Source organism: Equus quagga, chromosome 11 (assembly GCF_021613505.1).
Source record: "Equus quagga isolate Etosha38 chromosome 11, UCLA_HA_Equagga_1.0, whole genome shotgun sequence".
In the NCBI taxonomy this organism is placed as follows: Eukaryota; Metazoa; Chordata; class Mammalia; order Perissodactyla; family Equidae; genus Equus; species Equus quagga.
This window is the reverse complement of record NC_060277.1, coordinates 93,140,055-93,160,302: the sequence shown is the minus strand read 5'-3', so window position 1 is coordinate 93,160,302 and position 20,248 is coordinate 93,140,055. Positions and strand designations below refer to the sequence as shown.

The window sequence follows — 20,248 nt, the reverse complement described above, 5'->3', positions numbered from 1 at the left end:
GGAAGAACTCTTACCACCCCCATTTTCTAGATGAGGAAATTGAGGCCTGGAGATAGTAGTAATTTGTCCAAGATCTCTCCACCGGAACAGGCAGAGCTGGGATTGGAATTGGGCTCTGTCTGACTCTAGAGCCAAATTTTCAACTCCTACCCTCCTGCCCTTCTTGGCTGCATTGAAGAGTTTGGATTTTAGCCTCCAAATGATGGGATCCATTTAGGGTTCAACACAGAGGGTGGTGACTTGTTCCGATTTACATTTTAGAAAGATGTGGGATTTTAAACAAGCTCATCGTAAACCAGCTGAAAATTGAAAGCAGTTTTGTCCTCAAGGAAAGAGGCTGAGTGTCTGGAGCGTTTGAGAAAAGGTAGATGGACATGGCAGTGCCACCGCACAAGAGAAGAGACCTCTTAGGGGCACGCGCAGCTGCCTTCTGTTCTCTGAAAGGCTGCCAAGTTCTCTGCTGCTTCCTTGGCAGAATGAGAATCAGAGGATGCAAGTTATAGGGAGAGAAATTTGCACTGATGTTGCTAAGATCAGAACTTCAAAGGGGGGACCCAGGGCCCTGTTAGGCTGCTCTTCTGAGGTCTCATCTCAGAGGTTTGGCATTTCTGATTTCACTTGGCCATTGGCCTGGTGGATAACTTCTAACATTGATCTGACTGGTGGCCTGATTTCTTTCTAGCTGCCCAATTTCAGGGGGCTGGGCTGGGGCCAGAGGGGCTGAGAGGGTCTCTCTGTGGCTGCAGTGACCTGGAGAAGTCGGTAGAGAAGATCCAGAGGGACATGTCCCACAACCACCGGCTGGTGCCTGGGCCCGAGCTGGAGGAGAAGGCGCTGGTGCTGAAGCAGCTTGGGGAGACGCTGACTGAGCTCAAGGGTGAGCCGGGGGACCAGCGAGTGTGGCACGTGGTCCAGGGCAGGAGTCCCTGCTGCACCCCAACCCCCAGCCCCAGGCACTACCCTCCCTGCTGCCCAGCCTCCCAGTCCTCGGAGCTGCCCCCTCCCCAGCTCACTCCTTCTGTCCCCTCAGCTCACTTCCCAGGTCTGCAGAGCAAGATGAGGGTGGTGCTGCGCGTGGAGGTGGAGGCCGTGAAGTTCCTGAAGGAGGAGCCACAGCGCCTGGACGGGCTGCTCAAGCGCTGCCGTGGGGTCACAGACACGCTGGCCCAGATCCGAAGGTCATTCTATCCCTGACCTCTTATCTCTGACCTCCGATTTCCCATGGGGTCACACACCGGGCCCAGATCCATAGATGGGCCTGACTCCTTAGCCTGACTCCCCAAAGGTCACTGATGTGCCAACTGGATCTGCACCTCAACTCTGACCTGTGACCCCTCGCGTGTTGTACTCTTGGCTGTCTCTTACGCTGGATGCAGTCACTCCTCCCGGGCCCTTCCACCTGTCCTGCCACATCCCAGAGCCCTCCTCACACCCTGCCTCCCTCAGGCCAGGTTTCCTCCCATGGGGCCACCACCTTACTGGCCTCACAGCTCCTCCTAACTCTCCCAACCCCAGGCAAGTGGACGAGGGTGTGTGGCCACCCCCAAACAGCCTCCTGAGTCAGTCCCCCAAGAAGGTGACGGCCGAAACTGACTTCAACAAGAGCTTGGACTTCGAAATGCCGCCGCCCAGCCCGCCGCTGAACATCCATGAGCTGAGTGGGCCGACCGAGGGAGCCGCTCCCACCCCCAAGGGGGGCAACCCCACCAAAGGCCTGGACACTCCTGGCAAGAGAAGCGTGGACAAGGCTGTGTCTGTTGAGGTGCTGGGCCTGGGACGGGGGGCATGAGCTAGGCCCATGCTTTCTTACACCATCCTAAGTTGAGAAGTGCCAACGCATGGGTGCTTTTTCTGGGGGAGAAGGAAGTCTGAGAAGCATATTGAGGGCAGCATTAGTCCTGCTAGACAGAAAAGCATATCATAAAGCTATAATAATTAAGGCAGTGTGGTGTTTGCATAAGAATAGACTCTGTAGTCAATGAAACAGAATACAATGTCCCCAAACAGGTCCAAGTATATCAAGAGAGTGGTATATAATGAAGGTGACATTCTATACTCCTGGGGAAAGCATGTAATACCCAAGGAGAAGTTTGAGGGTCCTCCAGGGGCCAGACCAGATGTGAGGCTTCCTTTTCCCTTCCTTGCATGTGTGGCTGGTGGGGGACTGGGGCCGCAGAGGCCCAGCAGCAGGCACCTGCTCTGGTCCTGACTCTTGCCCCCTCCTCTCAAGGCTGCCGAGCGGGACTGGGAGGAGAAGCGGGCAGCCCTGACTCAGTACAGCGCCAAGGACATCAACCGGCTGCTGGAAGAGACACAGGCAGAGCTGCTGAAGGCCATCCCTGACCTGGACTGTGCGAGCAAGGCCCACCCAGGCCCGGCCCCCACCCCTGACCACAAGCCCCCCAAGGTCCCCCATGGCCAGAAGGCAGCCCCCCGAACGGAACCCAGTGGGAGGAGGGGCTCAGGTATGGGGGCTGGGAGGGGGCTGGTGAAGAGCCCAGAGGAGGGGAGCCCCATCCCCAGGAGCTGTCAGGTTGATGGGGGAGGCACAGGGGGTAAGAATCTTTGTGATCAGGCTGCCAGAGCAGGGAGGTGCCGGGCCGTCAGCAGCCCAACCCTCAGCCACTAAAGGTAGACCCAGAAGGATAAGGTAGAACTGGATTCTATCCAGGGTCTTTCCGCTGCCCTGACTGCTACTGAGAGGACCACATAGGGAGGATGAGTGAGTCCAGACAGGGTCTGCATTCATACAGACAGGCAGTGCTGATCCATACGCATGTGGCTCCTGTGCTCTTGGAGCCTGTGAGCTCACAGGGAGGGCAGAAATCCAGACCAGAAATGGCAGTCATCATTCATTTATTAATTCCTACCACACATATTTGCTAAGCACCTACTGCGTTCTCGGTGCTGGGGATAAGGAGAGAAGACGCTGCTCACTTTCCGGAAGCTTAAAATCTAGTGGGGGAATAATACCACCATTTATGCTTATCAAGCGCTTACTGTGTGACAAGAACTGCTCCAAACACTTTCTATATGTTAATCCTTATAATTTCACAACAACCCCAGGAGGCAGATACAGGAATCATTCCCATTTTACAAATGAGGACACTAAGGCTCAATGTGGCTAAGTCGTCTGCCCCAGGCCATGCCTAGTGTGTGAACCAGGAATAGGACGCAGGTGCTAAAAGCAGCAGCGGAGAGGAGCTCTATGCTGTGCAGTCCTAGAGGAGGCCCTGGGAGGGCAGGAAGGGCTTCCTGGAGGAGGGGTCTTTGTGCTGGAGTCTTGAGAACAAGTAGGCCAGTGAGAGAAGGCATTCCAGGGAGAGGAACATTGAGAGCAAATGCCCAGAGGTGTGTGCTGTTGGCGAGGAGGGTTCAGGCCAGGCGTAGTGAGTAGAGCTGAGGCTGAAAGATTGGCAGGCATGGAGGGTGCTGGGCCAAGGGGCTTGGACGTGGTTTGGGGTAATGGGGAGCCACTGGGGGATCAAAGGCTGAGGAGTGTCAAGTGTGAGGACTTTTCTGCAGGTTGCCCTGGAAACAGCCCCCACCCCCAAAAGAACTGGGGGAAGGGAGAGCCTGGTGTGCAGGGCCAGGCTCTTGCAATTAGTAACTGCTCTCGCTTCATGGAGAAAGGATGAGGATGTGTGCCAGGGCGGGGGCTGGGGGGCGGTGGGAAAGAGATGGATTATGGCAGCACTTCTCAGACTTGAATGTGGGCGTCAAGTCACCCAGGGAGCTGCAAAAATGTGGATTCTGATTCAGTAGCTCTGGGTGGGCCTGAGCTTCTGCACTTCTAACAAGCTCCCAGGTGCTGCCGGTGCTGCTGGTCCATGGGCCACACTTTGGATAGCAAGGGGTGGGAGTGCTGGAAGAGGAGGAGTGACAGGGCTCAGGGCTGAATTGCAGGGGAGGTGGGGGAGAAGGAGGATGGGGCCTGTGTCCTTTCCCCTGAGCTCTCCTCTCCCCTCCTCCCGGGAAGAAGGAGCGAGGTTTATCCCCTTGGAGTCAGATGTGGCGCGCAGACTGCAGGGTTACAGGTCTCTGACGTGAGGCCCTTGGCTGCCCACAGATGAGCTGACGGTGCCCCGGTACCGCACGGAGAAGCCCTCCAAGTCGCCCCCACCGCCCCCTCCCCGCCGGAGCTTTCCCTCTTCCCATGGCCTGACCACCACACGCACAGGAGAGGTTGTGGTCACCAGCAAGAAGGACTCAGCCTTCATCAAGGTACCACCCCCACCTTGGGCTGGGGACAAGAGGAGTTGAGTGGGGGCCATGCCTGAGATGACCTCTGGAGACTCTCTGGGGTGGCCTCTCTCAGGGGAAGTGCAAGGAAAGAAGGGGGCTGGCCAATGGTGACCACTTCTGGCTTGGGATCCCTGTGTATTTGTCCTGCTTGCAACCCAGGCCCCTGCCTACTGGGGGCCATCCTGGCAGGGGACAGAGGAAGTGGCAGATGAGGAGCTGGGGCAGGTGGGAGGTGGTCTGGAACTGATGGGGCCTAGGAGGTGAGCTGGTGCTGGAGGGGGCACAGAGCCTCGTCTTGACGGGGACCTGCACCTTGCAGAAGGCCGAGTCTGAGGAGCTGGAGGTGCAGAAGCCCCAAGTGAAGCTGCGCCGGACGGTGTCGGAGGTGGCCCGCCCAGCCTCCACGCCGCCCATCATGGCCTCTGCTATCAAGGATGAGGACGATGAGGACCGCATCATCGCAGAGCTGGAGGTGGGTCAGGGGCCCTCCTGGCCCTGAGTCATCAACCAGGCCGGCTCCCTTTTCCTGACAAGCTGACCCCAGGGCAAGGTGGCTGGACTAGGACAGGTGGATGGCCTCTCGGGCTACCTGCTGAGGCTGGCCTGTTCAGGACCCCAGCCTTCTTGCCTCAATTTCTTCTCCACTGTAAAATGGGGGAGGGGGTCTAGAGTCCCTCCTTGCAGATTTGAGTTTCTTTATTGTAGTCCCTGAGACCCTCCAGATACCCTGAGACCCCTGTTCTCTGAGACCCCCATCGCTGAGTGTTCTGAGAACAGAGTACTTTAACCCTTCATACCCAAGTGCCTCGAGCCCCTGCGAGTACTTAGGTCACCCATACCAAGTGTTCTCAGCCTCCCTCCCCAAGTGGCTGGAGACCTTGGACACTCTGCCTCTAGGGGGCAGAGTGGCCAGTGGCCGTGGGAAGGGTCCAAGGAGTGAGCCTGGGGTCCCAGTGCCAGCCCAGGCCACCCCTTCCCATGGTCACCTGGGCCGTGGGCCAGCACCCCCATCCTCTCTGTGCCCTCTCCTCCAAACCTGCCCCCACCTTCTGCTCCCCAGGTGTTTGAGAGAAGCTCAGTGTCTTCCCTCCCCCCCACGCCCCGCCGCCAGCTGATCCCCACCTTGCTGTCCCCCCAGGACCTGGGGCCCCCCAGGGGCTCAGCCCCGGGCCCCCCATGGAAGGTAACGGGCTGCCCCCACCTCTCACGGCGCTCTCTCTGCCTGTGCCTCCACAGCTTCCTCTCCTCACCTCTCACGCTTACTCACCTCTCCAGTCCCGCCACTGCCACAGCCACAGCCTTACCACGCAGACTCCCCCTCCCCAGCTTCAAGGACAGGTGTAACCCTCCCTTCCCTCCTGGAGACCCTGCAGCCTGGTATCTGGTGGCCCCTTGGGTCTGTGTTTTCTTACAGGCTTGATTCCGAGTCTGGCCCGTGGTGGCCTGGATATTTTGTTCCAATCTGCAGCCCGAGTTTGGTCTGGCCCGAAGCCTGGGTTTTGTCTTGGTCTAAGATTAGAGTTTGGGTGTTGCTCACTACATTACTTTAGGTCCAGCTCCAAACCTGACTTTGGCCTGAACCCTTGCCTAGTCTCTGCCTGGTCCCCTTACTCTGCTGCCTGTGCCAGGTGGGGGCTCCGTTTCTCCCACTGGAATCTATGCCTTTCACTGGGGGCCAGGATACGCCAGGAGGAAGGCTCACTGACGGCCTCCCTCCAGCCCATGGCCCCACCTGGTCAGGGAGCTTGGTATGGAAGAAACCCACACCCTTCCTTGGCTGCTGGTTCTCTCTCACAGTGTTGGAAAGTTCTTCCTCTCTCTAACTTCAGTCCTTGCTGCTGTCCTGCTGCACTTATTTCCTCTTTATTCTTTCTTGGGAATTTGGGGGTGGACCTGCTCTCTGTACCCCCAGGGGACTGTGCTTGGGGGATGGTGGTCTGGGAATCTCTCCCTCTGCCCAGTCAGCATGGGGCAGGAGGGCCTCTGCTCTGAGGGGGATAGCTTCCCATGCACACACATGTCACCTGCCTTGTCTGGTTCTCCTTGGCCCACAGAGGCATCCATGCTGGCCGCCACCTGATTTCTGGGCTGGCTTGAGGCCTGGTGGCACTTTGGCTCCCTGGCTAGGGGGAGCAGACAGGCACCAGACAGGTGGACAGTGCTGTCTGCTGGGCAGAGGGGGGCACAGAGCAGTGTGGAAGGGTGCCCCCCCAGCTGGCTGTGCCCTCAACGCCTTGGCCTGCTGCGCCCAGGCCCTGCCCCTTTCTGGCCCTGGGAACCAATCCTGAAGGGGTCCAGTGGGCCAAGCTCTTCTGCTGGCCTTTTGGGCTGGCTGACCCTCTGCGTCCTGAGGTGCCATCAGGCAGTGGAGCCAGCGGGCATGGGTCACTTCTCTGCCTTCCCAGTCTGCACCCCCACCTCCAGGTAAGCGGGTGTCAGGGCTGGGCGGGCTGTCTTGGGAGGGGGCTTGGGGTCCCTGCTGGCCTCCACACATCTCCCCATGGCTCCTTTTAGTGGAAAGAGCACTGGACTTGGAGTCAGACTGCCTGGGTTCAAATCCTGGCTCTGCCACTAGCTAGCTGTGAGTAAGTGACCCTGGGTGAATCACGTGACCCCTACCCTTGACTTCCTCATCTGTAAAGTGGGGACAATAAGAGTAGTAGCCATTGTGTGGGTTGTAGTGAGGATTAAAGATGAAGACATATGTGATCCTGCCAGCACGAGACTGCTCAGAATTAGACCAGAATTCACTGGAGGTAGCTGGGGGTTTGGGGGTCTCTCTCTGTGCCCCTACCAAAGCCAGAGCTGGGGATGCTCACACAGAAGCAAATGCTCCAGCTTTGCGGAGCCTGTGTGCAGCAGAGGGCCTTGGCTGAGCCCCTCCCCTTGTGGCTGTGAAGCCCTTGGAGAAAGCTCTGAAAGCAGGGGGTGGGGGCCCAGGATCTCTGGCCTGAGATGAGGATGACAGCCCCATCATCAGAGGCCAGAGACCCACACCGGTCTCCACCCGCACAGGGCTGCCCGTCTCAGTCACTCAGTCCAACTCAACAAAGAGCTACTATTTATTGAGCACTTACCACGTGCCGGGCACTGTTCTAAGCAGACGCCCACGTGAGCTCACTTGGTTCTCTACCAGCCTCACATCACCCCATCGTACAGATGGGCACACTCGTGGGAGCACCCGTGAGACCTGCTTCCGGACTTAACACGAGTGATGAGAAGTACACACGTGTCTGTGCTTCTGGGGAAACTGCCGTCTCCTCTGGACAGTGGGAGACCATAGGGTGTGGTGGAAAGAGGCCTGACTTCTACTCTCAGCTTTGCCCCTAACTTGCTGGGTAAATTCAGTCAGGACCCTCCCCTGCCTCAGTTTCCCCATGTATGAAAAGAAGGGGCTGGGCTCATCCATGTCCAACCCCCATCCCGGCTTGGAGCATTTTGGTTTGCATGGATCACATTCTCCCTTGTCTTTCTTCTCCCCCCCAGGCTGCCCCAGGCCCCAGGACCTTCTGTGTTCCCCGGATCATCTTGACGGAGTGTGCCCCCAACCCTCCCTCCCCACTGGAGGCCAGGCTTGAGGAACCCGGTTCCAGGACGCCCCCCACCCCACGACCTCGGACCCTGGCTGGCAGCGGGAGGGGCTGGGATGGCCTATGGGCCCCGCCAGGGATGGTGGCCGAGGCTTCCCAGCCCAGGAGCAGCTTGATGCCCAAGAAGGAAGGGGCAGCTCTCAAGGGACTGGGGATAGGGGGCTGCTGCCCAGAGGAGGGAGGAGCCGGGGTTCCCTGTCCTCAGGGACCAGCCCCCGACGGGGCTCAGGAGCCCTCCACTGTTGAGACCCACCCAGAGGAGACCCACAGTGACTCTGGACATGATGCCCAATCCTGCAGTGGCCAGCCTGCTGCTGGCCCGGGCTGCCCAGTGAGGGGTGCCACCACCCAGCAGATGGACAGCCTAGAGGAAACTCTCCGGGAGCTGGAAGCCACCCTGAGCCAGATGGGCACGGCTCCTGCCACGGGCCCCCCTGGCAGCCCTCTGCCCCTGCCCCCTGGTCCCCAGGTGGCTGCCTCCTCCCCTGTCCTCCCCTCCTGCCTTCATGCTCCAGTCTCTTGGTCTTCAGAGCTTGAGGGGGGAGAGGGCTCTGCAGGACCACTATGCCAGCCCCCTCCTCCCACTGGCCTCCTCTCAGCTCCTGCCACCCTCCTGGGAGCCTGGCACCAGGGTGGAGTTTGCAGGCAGATCCTGAGGGAGGCTGGGAAGCTGGCCTACTCAGGGATCAGCCCAGCCAGCCCAGGCAGGGACCAGGGCCTCTCCCCTCTGCTCTGTATCTGTAAACCAACAAATAAAGTTCTCTCCCCCTTTTCCATCCCTGCGCTCCCCTCCCCCTCTCCTGTCTGACTCTCTCTGTCTCTTTTGTTTCTCTGCCTGCGCCTCTGGATCCTAGGGCTCCTCTGGGCCTGCGTGGTGCCTGGGGTGGTTCAAGGGGCCGGACTTGTCCATCCCTAGGGAGACTTCACCCTTGTCCTCCCATTTGGAGGAAGACATGGGCCTGGTGCTGCCAGTCCTGGTCTGTCTGCCTTTATTAAGACACCCTCCATCCCCCAAATCTCAGACATGTTCTCCTGGGCCCAGGATGGTGCCCCTGGCCAGGAGTAGGAGTGCTACCAGGGACACTTGCTTTAGAAGTGGCTCCCCCAGGAGGTCACCAGCTGTCCCTGGGCTATTCAAGGAAATTACCAAAGAATTCTCACTCAGGAGCTGTTGGGAACCTGGCTGGGGGCCCCTGTCCCCTCTCCTGCAGAGGGGCCTTAAACCTGGCCTCAGAGTGTGGAGGTCCAGGGAGTCCTGGACAGGGATGTGGAGCCAGGGAAGGGTTTCCAGGTCTCAAAGGGCCCACCAAGGAGGTCCCAGCCCCAGAGGCTCCACTTGGTATCTAGGAGTCCTATATGATCCCACTTCCAACCCCAACTCTGTTTCTCTTCCCACAGAGTGGCGGTGGCAGCGTGCCACCCATGAAGGTGGTGACCGCGGGGGCTTCTCGGCTGAAGGCGGCTCAGGGCCAGGCAGGCAGCCCCGACAAAGGCAAGCACGGCAAGCAGAGGGCCGAGTACATGAGGATCCAGGCCCAGCAGCAGGTAGGCGTGGGCACTGCAGCACCCCCCCCCAACAATGTGCTCCCGCTGTGTGCAGGCCATCTCCTGCCCGTATTCCGGGGACCACCTTCCCTCCAGCTGCCCAGAGAAAGCCTCCCCGCCAGGACTGCCCCATTGGTCCTTCGAGCCGTCTTCTCCTTGCTCTCCCAATCCCAGTGCTCTGGGTCTGGTTTAGAACATATGTTCTCAGCGAGGCCGCTTCCATCAGGAGGCCCCTCACTCAGGGCAGAGAGAGCCCTTCCCCCACTGCTCCCCGAGGAGGGGGAGCAAGGGGACTCATGTCTCCACCAGCCCCAGTGCCTGGGCCCCTTGTCCAGCCGGCCCTGGGGTGTGGAAGGGGCCTTGATCCCCCTTAGTCTTCCTGCCTCTCCACTCCTCTCCTCTGCTTCCTTCTCTCTGCTCTCGGTCCCGCCTTCTCGTTGGGGCTCCCACTCTCAGCCTCCCTCTTAGCTCTTAGGCCATCTCCCAGCTGAGGGAGGAACCAGTTTTGCATCTGCTTTCCAGTCTCGTGTTTTGGTTTCAGTGGGTTCCCTGCTGACATTCGGGGTGAGGGGGGGAGAAGAGGGAGAGGGCCTTTGGCTCCCAGGTGGGGGGTGGGTAGGAGTGGCCAGGCGATGCACCCTCTTTCAGATTTAGTTACTGGGCTTGGCGACAGTGTACAGAGTAGACAACCCCATCTGTGGATGTTTCTGCCCCGTGGCCCACCGTGTGGCCCAGTCAGAAGGTACAGGGTGGTCCCTGGGCCTAGATGTCGAGAGAGACCTTTCATGTATTCTTTTGTTTCGTTAATACTTCTGAGCAGCTCCTGCATGCCAGGATGGGAGTGGAGCCATGAAATGTCCAGACGCTGTGACTTGAAGAAGGTTCTAGGCTCAGAGGCAGGAAGTTAGAGATGAGTGAGTCCAGCCACCTCCTTTACAGATGAGGGGACAGCTCAGAGAAGGAAAGGGAGTTCCCAAGAGTGCACAGCAAGGTGGCATCAGAGCCAGGACTGAGACCCAGGGCTCCCAAAGCCCTTCCCACCACATGGCCCTGCAACAGCCCTGGGCACACGGGGCCTTGCCTGTCTGCTGGTTCCCTGGAGAATCCAGGGGAGATGGGCCATCCAGGCACGCCCCCCGCCCCCAACCAGGCTCTCCTCACTAGCTCCCTGCTAGCCCACTGTCTTCCTCATGGGTTCCCAGCCACACCCTGCAAATCCTACCCCCAGCTCTTTTCCCCGCCGCCACCATGGATGAATTCCCCTCGTCCTGTCCAGGCTGGTCCCTCCGTTGTGTCCAGAACAGCAGCTGACATTTATGGGGTGTTCACTTCTGCCAGACACACACATCATCTCATTTCCCACTCACCACACCACTCTGAGGAAGGTCCTTGTTATCCTCGTTTGATAGATGGGGAAACTGAGCCTTTACCCAAGGTCACATAACTGGCAAGTGGTGGAGTGGGATTCAAATCCGGACTGTCTGACCCCCTCCCCGTGCATACACTTATGCTCCGCCATCTCCCACCTGACTCCCAACTCCCACGGCTCCTCCGCAGGGTGCCCTCCCTTCTGTCCTCAGCTTGGTCGCCTCCAGGCCCTCACCTCCGTTCATTCCTCAGCCTTCCGCCTTCCCTCCAGCCTCGCCACTGGGCTTGGCTAGGTCTCCAGCGACCTCCGGGGTGCTCTCCCCACCTTTCCGCAGCACGTGCAGGGTATACCCTGCCCCCATACACCGGGGGCTGTATTCCTCGACCCTCCATTCCTTGACATCCTCTCCTTCCTTGTCAGCCCTCACCCCGGCCCTCCTGACTCCTTTCTGGGCGTTTCTCCTCTGCCTGCCTCTTCACTTGGCTGTGCCCAGGTTTCTCCTCAGCCTCTCTGCTCGTCACACCACACCCTCCTCTCCTTGGGTACCAGGCACCATCTGTCCCTTTCCAGGTCTCTGTTCGGAGCTCAAGCCTGCCCCAGCTGCTTTCCCCCCAGGAAGTGTCACCCACCCCCAGGCATCCGCCCACGCTTGGGGCGTCTCCGAGCTCCACCTTCTCCGTCACCTCCTACAGACGCAGAACTCTTCTCTTCCCACACTCCTGCCACTGCTCTGGCTCTCTGGCACTTCCATTTTTCTAGTAGCTTTTCTTTGAAAAAGCATCTTCTTTCTAATAAAGTAATACGTGTTCCTTGTGAAAAATTTTTAAAGTAAAGAAAAGTTATAAAGAAGCAGGGAAAAAAATCATCTTATGCCTCGCTACCTAAATGCATGCTTTTCTGAGGTCCCCTGTGACTTCTGTTGCCTCTAACCTGTTTCCCAGGCCTGCGGGGTGCAGAGGGAGTTGGTAACATGCAGATTTGATTCTGTCACTCCCCCTGCCTAAAACCTGTGCCCACCAGCCCCTGCCGGGTAAGAAGCTCGAAAGTCCTTCACATGCTGCCCAGAGCGCTTCATGAGCCGCCTCGGGTCCCTCCGCCCAGCTCTCCCGGCGCCCTCCATCCCACACCCTCAATTTGCTCCAGCCACCCTGGGTCACCTGGCCCTCCGTCCTCTGGGCCGGGGACACCTCTCCATACCAACTCAGTCTGTGACCTTGGTCGAAGTCCTCTTCCTCGTGCAGGCTCTTTCCTCATCTGTGCAGTGCGTTCTGAGGTCATATAATGCCAGATACGGGAACGAGCTTTGAAAGCCACAGAGGGAAGGAGTCACCATTGTCCTTGGTGGCACTGTACACTTGTTAGGGACAGGGCTAGGCAGAGGCCTCCCCTCATCATGAGGTTCTAAGACGCGGAGCTCGAAGCTGCCTTTGACAATGATGAGGGGGAGAGGAATAGAAGTGCCAGGATCAGAGACACAGAAATTGGGGGGCGGAGGGGAGTCCGAGTTGGGGGTGCAACAGTGCAGGCACTACAGAGAAATCAGAGGATGTGATTGAGAGAAAGCTCGTGGATGTTGTGCTCAAGATCCAGGGGTGGGATGGGAGCCAGATTCCTGGGGTGCAAGGATCAAGGGCTTGGCGCAGACGTGAAGCCGTGGACACCCCACTGGGGCTAAGAAATCTGGTGAACACCCAGCATATCTCCTCAGACGGCTGAAGCGAAGAGACTGTAATGAAGGTGCTGCCCCAGAGGGTTGAGGGAACAAACAAGGGGTGTTGAGGCACCGAGGGACTAGTGAGAGCAGGCAGCTGTGACCTCCCTGGGGAGAGGGGCAAGGATCGCAGTGCTTAGGGAGGCCAGTGAGAGCTAGCCGGCAGGAGCTGTGGTTACAGCGGCATGGCTGCTACCTGCGACAGGGCGCCGAGGGGGCAGGGGGTAGGGAAGAAACTTCCCCTCCCCCCTTCACTCTGCCCTAATCCCTTTGGCCAAACCCAACCGGAAGGCAGTCGGCACAGGCGTGGCAGGGCTCGGCCAGCCAGGGCACAGAGCAGGGCAGAAATTGCGTCTGGGCAGTGGAGAGGCAAATGGGAAACAGCTGGCACACCTTTTAGGTACCAAGTTTATGTATCTTATTTAATCCTCATAACAACTTTATATCTTAAACTTTATGTGCTTAATCCATCTTGTCACTGCTCCATCCTCATGGCACCTAGAACAGTGCATGGCATACACAGGCGCTCAGTAAATATTTGTTGGGTAGGTGACTGAAGGGGTGAATTTGCCACGGATCAGGCCCAATCCAGATGGAAATAGACAAAACAGACTTGAAATGTTAAAATAACAACGATATGGTAATAACAATAATATCCGCCATCTATTGTATGTGTCCTGAGTGTGGCACTGAGCCCCGTGCTCTGTGTACGTCATCTCATGTGAAACCAATGTCCCTGGCTTGCAGGTGAGGACGTGAAGGCCCAGGGAGATAACCTGCGCAGGGTCACGCAGTTAGGCTAGGACTTAACCCCAGGTCTGCCTGACATAGATTCTGCTGTCTTAATGCTGGACTCTACTGCTTTACAGGGATCGTGACCTCGTGGGTGTCACCAAGCCTTGGTGAGATGGCACATGTGACAGGAATACTGTTGACAAGAGCGTTAGGGGAGCACCTGTGGGCCTCACATGTGTCAGTTGGAATGCTTTTAGCTGCAAATAGTGGAAACTAATTCAGAATGGCTCGAACAATAAGGAAAGGTAGCTTCTAACAAAACAAGAACTCTGGAAGCAGGGGCAGTCCGTGGCTCGAGGCCGTCAGGATCTGCGTTCCTTCCAGATTTTGGTCCTGTTGGCCCTCATCCTGGCCCCCTCAACCTCCCACAATGGCTGCCTTCATTCCAGGGGTCCTAGGCACACAGATCTTTTTAGGAGCAGGAGAACCTTTCCAGAAGTCCCCATCTGACCTCTCCCTTCTTCCCATTCCTAAATCAGTCACTGGCAAGGAGAAGGACATTACTAAATTACCATAGATTTATCAGGACGCACCTACCCCGGGCTGGGGGAAAGCCGTGCCTCTCCTGACAGCCCGGTGCCTGATTCAGGCAAATAGCAAGGAGGACTGGCGTGCGGGCAGAGGGAGGTGGCACCAGCAGGATCTGCCACTTCAAGATGACCTACACTTATATGGAAATCTGTGCGTCATAGCATGGAGGGACAGGTCAGCATGCTCGGGGCATAGGGCGGTGCTAGACTCTGACCCACAGAAAGCAGAGGGGTCAGAGCTCAGCCGTCTGGGCCTGGCTAATGGTTCCAGTCTCCTCGGCTGGAAGCTGAAGGTTTCTGCCTTGCCACAAATGTGACAAAGCACTGCTTCTCTGGACATAATTGGGAGCAACAGGGCAGGACTGGCTGGTGAAATGGAAGTGACAGGAAATTTCAGAGACAGCAGCTGTGTCACGCGAGAACTCTGAGCAGCACAGGACAGGGCCCAGTTGGACATGCTCCCTCAGCTTCAGGAAAGTGGATTTTGGATGCTGCTGCAGCCAGTCTCCTGGGAGGAAAGACGACCTGAGAGGACTGTGCAAAACCGGTGCTCACAGAGCGATGGAAGAGGTCGCCGTGAAGCGGGGGTGGGGGGCGTCCACGTCGGCCGGTGGACGCTGCCACACACTGGCGTTTAAAGGCCTTCCGCGGGCTGTGGGAGAAGGAGGACATGGCCTGGGTGAGGATGTGTCACCTGAGTGAATACAGGAGTCAGGCGGTGGCACAAGCGTGACGGCAGGGGGTCCAAAGACCAAAGCTCAGAATAGACTGGGGCCCCTGACAAATGCTAAAGGGAAGGAACAGACAAAGCTTTTAACTAGAGAGATGGGTTGAGGACAAAGAGGACAGCCAGGAGGGAGTCAGTGCTGGCTTGGGACCCTGTGAGATGCGAAGCGACACGGGGAGAAAGCAGATGTGCTCCCCTCCCACCAGCTTTGGGAGAAAGAACTCTAAATGGGCAGTGGGGGAGGGGCCTAGAGCCCAAGGGAGTGAAGGAGAGAGCTCTCAGTTGCCTTTGAATGAGTCTTCTCCAGGTCCAAGTACCAGGACCCCGCAAACAGGGGCCGTGGCGCTTGGCAGAGGACTGGGTGGATGCAGAGATCCTGTGGCTGCGGCCCTGGCCCCTCTGTGAGTAAGGAATGAGCAGCCACAGTAAAGAGGAGAGAGGTTAGAAGACCCAGACGGGTCTCTGGCCTTAATTCTCATTAAGGGGAAAGTGTGGACACAAAGCCAGTGAATCCCTCTTGGGAGAAGGGGCGTGGTGCTCTCCAGCTGCAAGGGCAGGGTCACTGTCAGCCAGTCAGGCTGCAAGCCATCCCCTCAGGTCAGTGGAGTGACCTCCCCAGACCTAACCTGCACGAGGTCTCTGGCCATGTGCCCCAGCACTGTCTGCAGCCCTCTTCCTATCTTTTTCTATCAAGGCAATTCACTTATCACACTAGTAGCCAAGCAAGGCCAGGAGGGACAGTGACTGCAGCGACAGGGAGAACACCCCGTCTGTGTAGCCCTAACCCAGTGGACCTCAGAGTTAAGTGTGCAGCGGGATCACTGGGGGCGCCTGCCTAACGTGTGGATTCCTGAGTCCACACCAGAGATGGACTCTGGAGTGGGGCCTGGAAATCTGCATTTGTGACCTGTCATCAATGGCTTGGAACCATACAAACCTCCAGGACCAGTACAGAGGCAGGGAGTCTGCTGGAGGTGGAGAAGGGGCGTGGCTCTAACTATGAGAACTGACCCGTGAGTGCAGGACGTGTCGTGAGGGAGTGACTTCCCGGTACCCGGAGGCCCAGCTCAAAGCAGGAGGAACATTTGTAGGGCATGCAGTGGGCTTCCTGCCTTGAGTGGGAGGTTGGATGCAGTGGTCCCTTTTCCTCCAGCTTCCAGGGGATGGGGGGTATGGGGGGTTCTTAAGAGAAGTGCTCCCTCGAGAGAACAAGCTCACGCCTCAGTTGCTACCACAAGACCTTCTGCTGAGAATCAGCCCCCTGCTGAGGTCAGGAGGGGCCCTCGCTGGGTGGCTGACCGGTTGGGACTGAGAGCTGGGCTGCTCCCCTCTCGCCTCCCTGCACCCCCGTGGTAGCTAACATTTCACTTCCTCCTCGCCTCCCCGGCCCTCTCCCCACTCCCCTTCTCCCTGGCTGCCCTCCTGGACGGGGTCTCCCTTGTGCTTCTCTGCTCTCTCTCTTCTACCTTTTCTCTTTCCTCTCAGTAACCGTGGACTTACCCTCCCACCCTGGTTCCCAGGCCCTCTGGTCCAACCGTGTGTCCCCCCTTCCTGCCCCTGCTGTGGCGCCCTCCTCCACTGTCTCAGGGGACCACTCTCTCCAGATGCCCCTCTGATTTCTTCCTTTTGCAGTGAATTTTCTCTTGGATTTGTGGAGGTTTTTCATTTTTTAAGACTTCAGCTGGCAGCCAGCATGTGGCTCTCCCTTCCTCTCTCTGACCCCTGACCCCTGTTTTTCTTCCAGGCCACTAAACCATCTAAAGAGATGAGCGGGTCGAATGAGACCTCGAGCCCAGTCTCAGAAAAGCCCTCAGCTTCCAGAACCTCTATCCCCGTATTGACTTCCTTTGGGGCGAGGAATTCTTCCATCTCCTTCTAGAAGCCCCCTCACACCTCCACCCCAGCCTGTCCCGGTCCCTTACCCCTGCCATTTCTCTTCCTACTCTTCCCTTCATCTCCACGCTACCCCCATCCCATTCTCTAGACCCTCCAAAGGGTCTGCCAAAGTGTGGCCCTCCTCAGCTCTCTATACCCATGACCTGTTGGTGTTTTTGGTTTTTTTAAACGATTCACTTTTAATTATCTTTTTTTAAAAAGCAAAATAGTAAAACTAAAAACCAAAACACACCACCTTCCCTTGATTTCCTGTTCCCAAATGGCCCAATTCCTGTCATCGTCCCTCCGTTTTCTCTTTCCCGGCTCTTACCCCGAGTCCACGCTGAAGCTCCTGCATCCTGCCCACCCTTCCTGCCTCCCCCCGAACTTTCCAAGAGCGCTCCAAGCAAACTCTGAGCCACGGAGACTTGGAGCAGCGAGACACCTCCCTCTCCCTTTCCTCGGAAACCTTCCTGGAGGAAAACCTGGACATTGGACCAACCCCAGTATCAGGCTGGAAAATGGGACGCAGGGAGCCTCCGGCGCTGGAGGCGCCCCACCAGTCCGACCTCAGGACGTGACTGAACTCTGCTCCTCCACAGCCCTGGTGGGCCTGGGGTCCCGCTGGATGGGCCGGAGAGGGAGGCCAGAGTTTGAGGGGCCTCGGGGTGGGTGTGAGGCCGTTGAATCTGTGTGTCCTCGGAGAGGAGCTGGCTGCCTGGGCCGCCCTTCTGTGGGGAGAAGCCGCCGGCCTGTGCTGAGCGGTGGGAGCACCCTTTGGACTTGTTGGTTGTGGACGGTGGGTTGAGCAGACAGCCTGACACTGGGGACCCTGCCTTGGGAGAGGGCAGCCCCGAGGAGGGGTATTTGGTACTTTTAGTTTCCTAATTTAGCACTTTAAATAACATTAACTTATTTAAGGGGGTAGGGTGGGCAGGAATGAAGGGCCTAGCAAATTAGATTTTGAGGCCTGGAGGGTGGGAAGGGTCTGGTTGTGAGGGAAATGGGGGGAGTAGAGAGGGTGTTGACGGGGGGTGGTGAGGACAGCTCGAACCCCACGGGTGGGGTGACTTGACCTTCAGCCATCCTCTTTGAGATTTGAGGGTTTTCAGGGAAGGGGTGAGACATGGTTTTAAATGGGGAGCCTGTGACCGTTGGTGAGATCCTTGAGGGTCCCTGAGGCCTGACCAGCCAGCCAGTGTCCCCGACTCGTGGACGCCTGCCCCACAGAGGCTGTGGGCACAGGCTTCTGGCCAGGTCCTGAATGGGGGAGGGAGGGGCCAATTTTGGTTCTCGGCCCGACCTCCCAGAGGGCACAGGGAGGGGCCAGCAGGGAGATTATGTGGTTGGGGTTGAGGAGGATGGAGTAGGGGTCCCCAGGGAGCACGATTCCTATTTGGAGCACAAAGTGGGGTAAGCACAGGGGAGGGGGCCTGGGATCAGTCTCCCCGAGTAAGCACAGAAAGAAGGAGCCATTGAAGGGACGCAGCCTCCTAGACCCTGGGGCCGGGGGGACGGTGGGGGGACGGTGGGCGCCGGGGGGGAGAGCCGGGGAGCTGTTGGGGGAGGGGGGGGCCTGGGTTGTGTTTCTTCATTTCTTTCTTTTTCTTTGTTTTGTTTTTGTTGGCTCATCCTTGTTTTCTAGCTTTGGATCATTTTTGTACAAAGGCAAGCAAGCCTTTTTGAAAAATAACAAAAGAAGAGGAAAAAAAAAATCCCTCCTGAAAAAAAACCCTGGAAAATAGAAAAAAAAAAAAAAGGACCTCATAAATGATGCAATTACTTTTAATTGCAGGCAACTCTTTACATTTAAGTGAAGTGTCTTAACATTTTATATTGTTTTAAAAATATATTTACATATTATATATATATAATATACGTAATATAAATATATATAAATATTTAAAAAAGAAAAAAAAAAAGAAACCACGGCACTCTCTCCCTGGCCGCTGTTCTGGCGGGGGAGGGGGGCTGAGGATGGGCACACCGGCCTGGCTTCTGTGGTCCAGTGAAACGGTTGGTTGATTTGGCTGTACAGAGACCCTCTGACTTGGGAGGGGAGGGGAGTGGTGCCCCCTCCTCCCTCCACTCCATTACTCTCTGCTTGCTAGTTTTCTCCCCCCCACCTCCCACCCTCAGCCCCGTGACCTGAATGTGTGCCCCACTGTCACTGTCCTGAGTTGAATGTCCCTTTGTGGGGGGAGGAGGAGGTGTGTGGGGTGTCCATCCACGAGGGGGCAGATGGAGGGAGCCCTGTGCCCCGCCCACCCCCTCACGTGGAGCCCAGTGGGATTTGCATCTTTCTGTCACCTTGGTTCCTGCACATTTACGGGCTGAGAGGTATTGGCATGGAGTTGTGCACAGCCTGTGTGTGTGTGTGTATGTGTGTGTGTGTACACCAGCGCAAGCCCCCTTACCCAAGTCCACTTACCGGCGTGTGGAGGAAGCATGTGCATGCACAGGTGTGACCTACCGCACGTGTGCGCAGGGAGGCATGTGCACACAGGTGCATGCAACCTGCTTGGGCATCAGCACGTGCCCACCTGCACGTTGGTGTGGAGGAGCTTTGCGGGTGAGAACACGTGTAACGTGTGTGTGCAGACGTGCGGAGCTGCGAGAGACTCGTGTGTGTGGACAGAGGGGTGTGCGTGGAGGTGCACGTGACCTGTGTGTGTGGGTGTGTGTGCGCACGTGTGTGTGGACCCGGGCGTGTGGGAGTGCCTGTGTGTGTGTTCCATCGTCCCTGCACCGCTCGCTCTGGCTCCCCTCCCAAGCCCCCATCCCCACGGTCCTCTCAAAGCCTGCAGCACGTCAGTGCCCCCCCAGCTGCATGCGCCTCGATGCTCTGTCCATCAGTGTGTGCTTGACCAAGAGAAAACTAAGATGTTGGGGGGACCCCTGTACCTGGTCCCCCTGGCCCCCATCCACTGTGCTGTGTTACTCGCATGGGGGGTTTCTCTCCCGCCCCTTCCACAATATGCTGTTTCCCCAGGAGCCTCAGGCCTGAGGCTCTGAGAGGGGTCCCAGGTGGGGCCCCCTGAGGCTCACCCCCACTCCGCACCCCACCCTGTCCACCCCGTAGGGCCCGTGTTGGTGTAGCAGTGATGGCTTCTGTGGATATTCTGTGACCTCTGTCAGTGTAACTTGACAATTTCAAATGGAAAAGGGTTGCTGTGTTTTCTCTGTCTCTCTTTTTTAATGTCCTTTTTCTTCTCCCCACCTCCCTGCTCTCTTTTGTTTTTGGTTTTTCTAGCCGAGTGTTTGGGGCTTAAATAAAACTTGTTTCTTTTTCCTCTCCTGGATCTCCTTCCTCTAGGCTGCTGTCTCGTTATTTCTCACCCTCACCCTGGAAGGTGCCGGGCGGGATGGGGCGGAGGGGAGGAAATTCCTGGTGGCCAACTGCCCCACAACTTAGCAGGCAGGGCGTGAAGGAGGAGGGCAGAAACGGGCCGTGGGGCTGCAGCTGCCCCCTAGGGCCCGTGAGAACCACCATCAAGCTGGAGAGGAACGCCACGGACTCTCATGGGGTACCAGCTCTTGGCAGGCACTTTGCTACCACCCGTGAGGGATCTACTGCCATCACCTACATCTGCGAGTGACAAAGCCAGAGCCTCAGGTGTCTTGCCCAGAGTCTTACGACTAGTAAGATGCAGAGTCCGGATTTGAATCCATCTCTGCTTGACGCCAAAGCCAATGCTTTCCCCCCGGACCCAAGTGGAGTCTGATTACCTCCAGCAGTCTCCTGGGTTGGCTCTTGGCCGCTCGCTCTGTGGGTGGAATGACCCTTCATGTGTCTGCCAGTCCTTCAAGAACAGCAGCTTTCAAACTTTTTTTTAAAACTGTAACTCACAGTAAGAAATA

The 20,248-nt window shown here is 57.4% G+C and overlaps 1 protein-coding gene across 11 annotated transcripts in view; it reads left to right on the top strand.

The window, feature by feature from the left end:
- Positions 1 to 17,330, top strand: part of SRCIN1 (SRC kinase signaling inhibitor 1) — a 56,911-nt gene extending 39,581 nt beyond the window's left edge. For 4 of the 11 annotated variants that reach the window (XM_046677561.1, XM_046677559.1, XM_046677557.1 and 1 more), the window contains 8 exons: positions 747 to 877; positions 1,031 to 1,178; positions 1,516 to 1,762; positions 2,231 to 2,465; positions 4,070 to 4,224; positions 4,565 to 4,717; positions 5,306 to 5,428; positions 7,732 to 9,362. In XM_046677561.1, the coding sequence (XP_046533517.1) occupies positions 747 to 877; positions 1,031 to 1,178; positions 1,516 to 1,762; positions 2,231 to 2,465; positions 4,070 to 4,224; positions 4,565 to 4,717; positions 5,306 to 5,428; positions 7,732 to 8,643 (2,104 nt within the window). In that variant the 3' untranslated portion in view covers positions 8,644 to 9,362. Of the gene's footprint in view, positions 1 to 746; positions 878 to 1,030; positions 1,179 to 1,515; positions 1,763 to 2,230; positions 2,466 to 4,069; positions 4,225 to 4,564; positions 4,718 to 5,305; positions 6,670 to 7,731; positions 9,381 to 10,200; positions 12,115 to 16,256 lie in introns of those variants that run through there. The other 7 variants (XR_006890841.1, XM_046677558.1, XM_046677560.1 and 4 more) reach the window with 7 other exon arrangements.
- Positions 17,331 to 20,248: the final 2,918 nt, after the last annotated feature.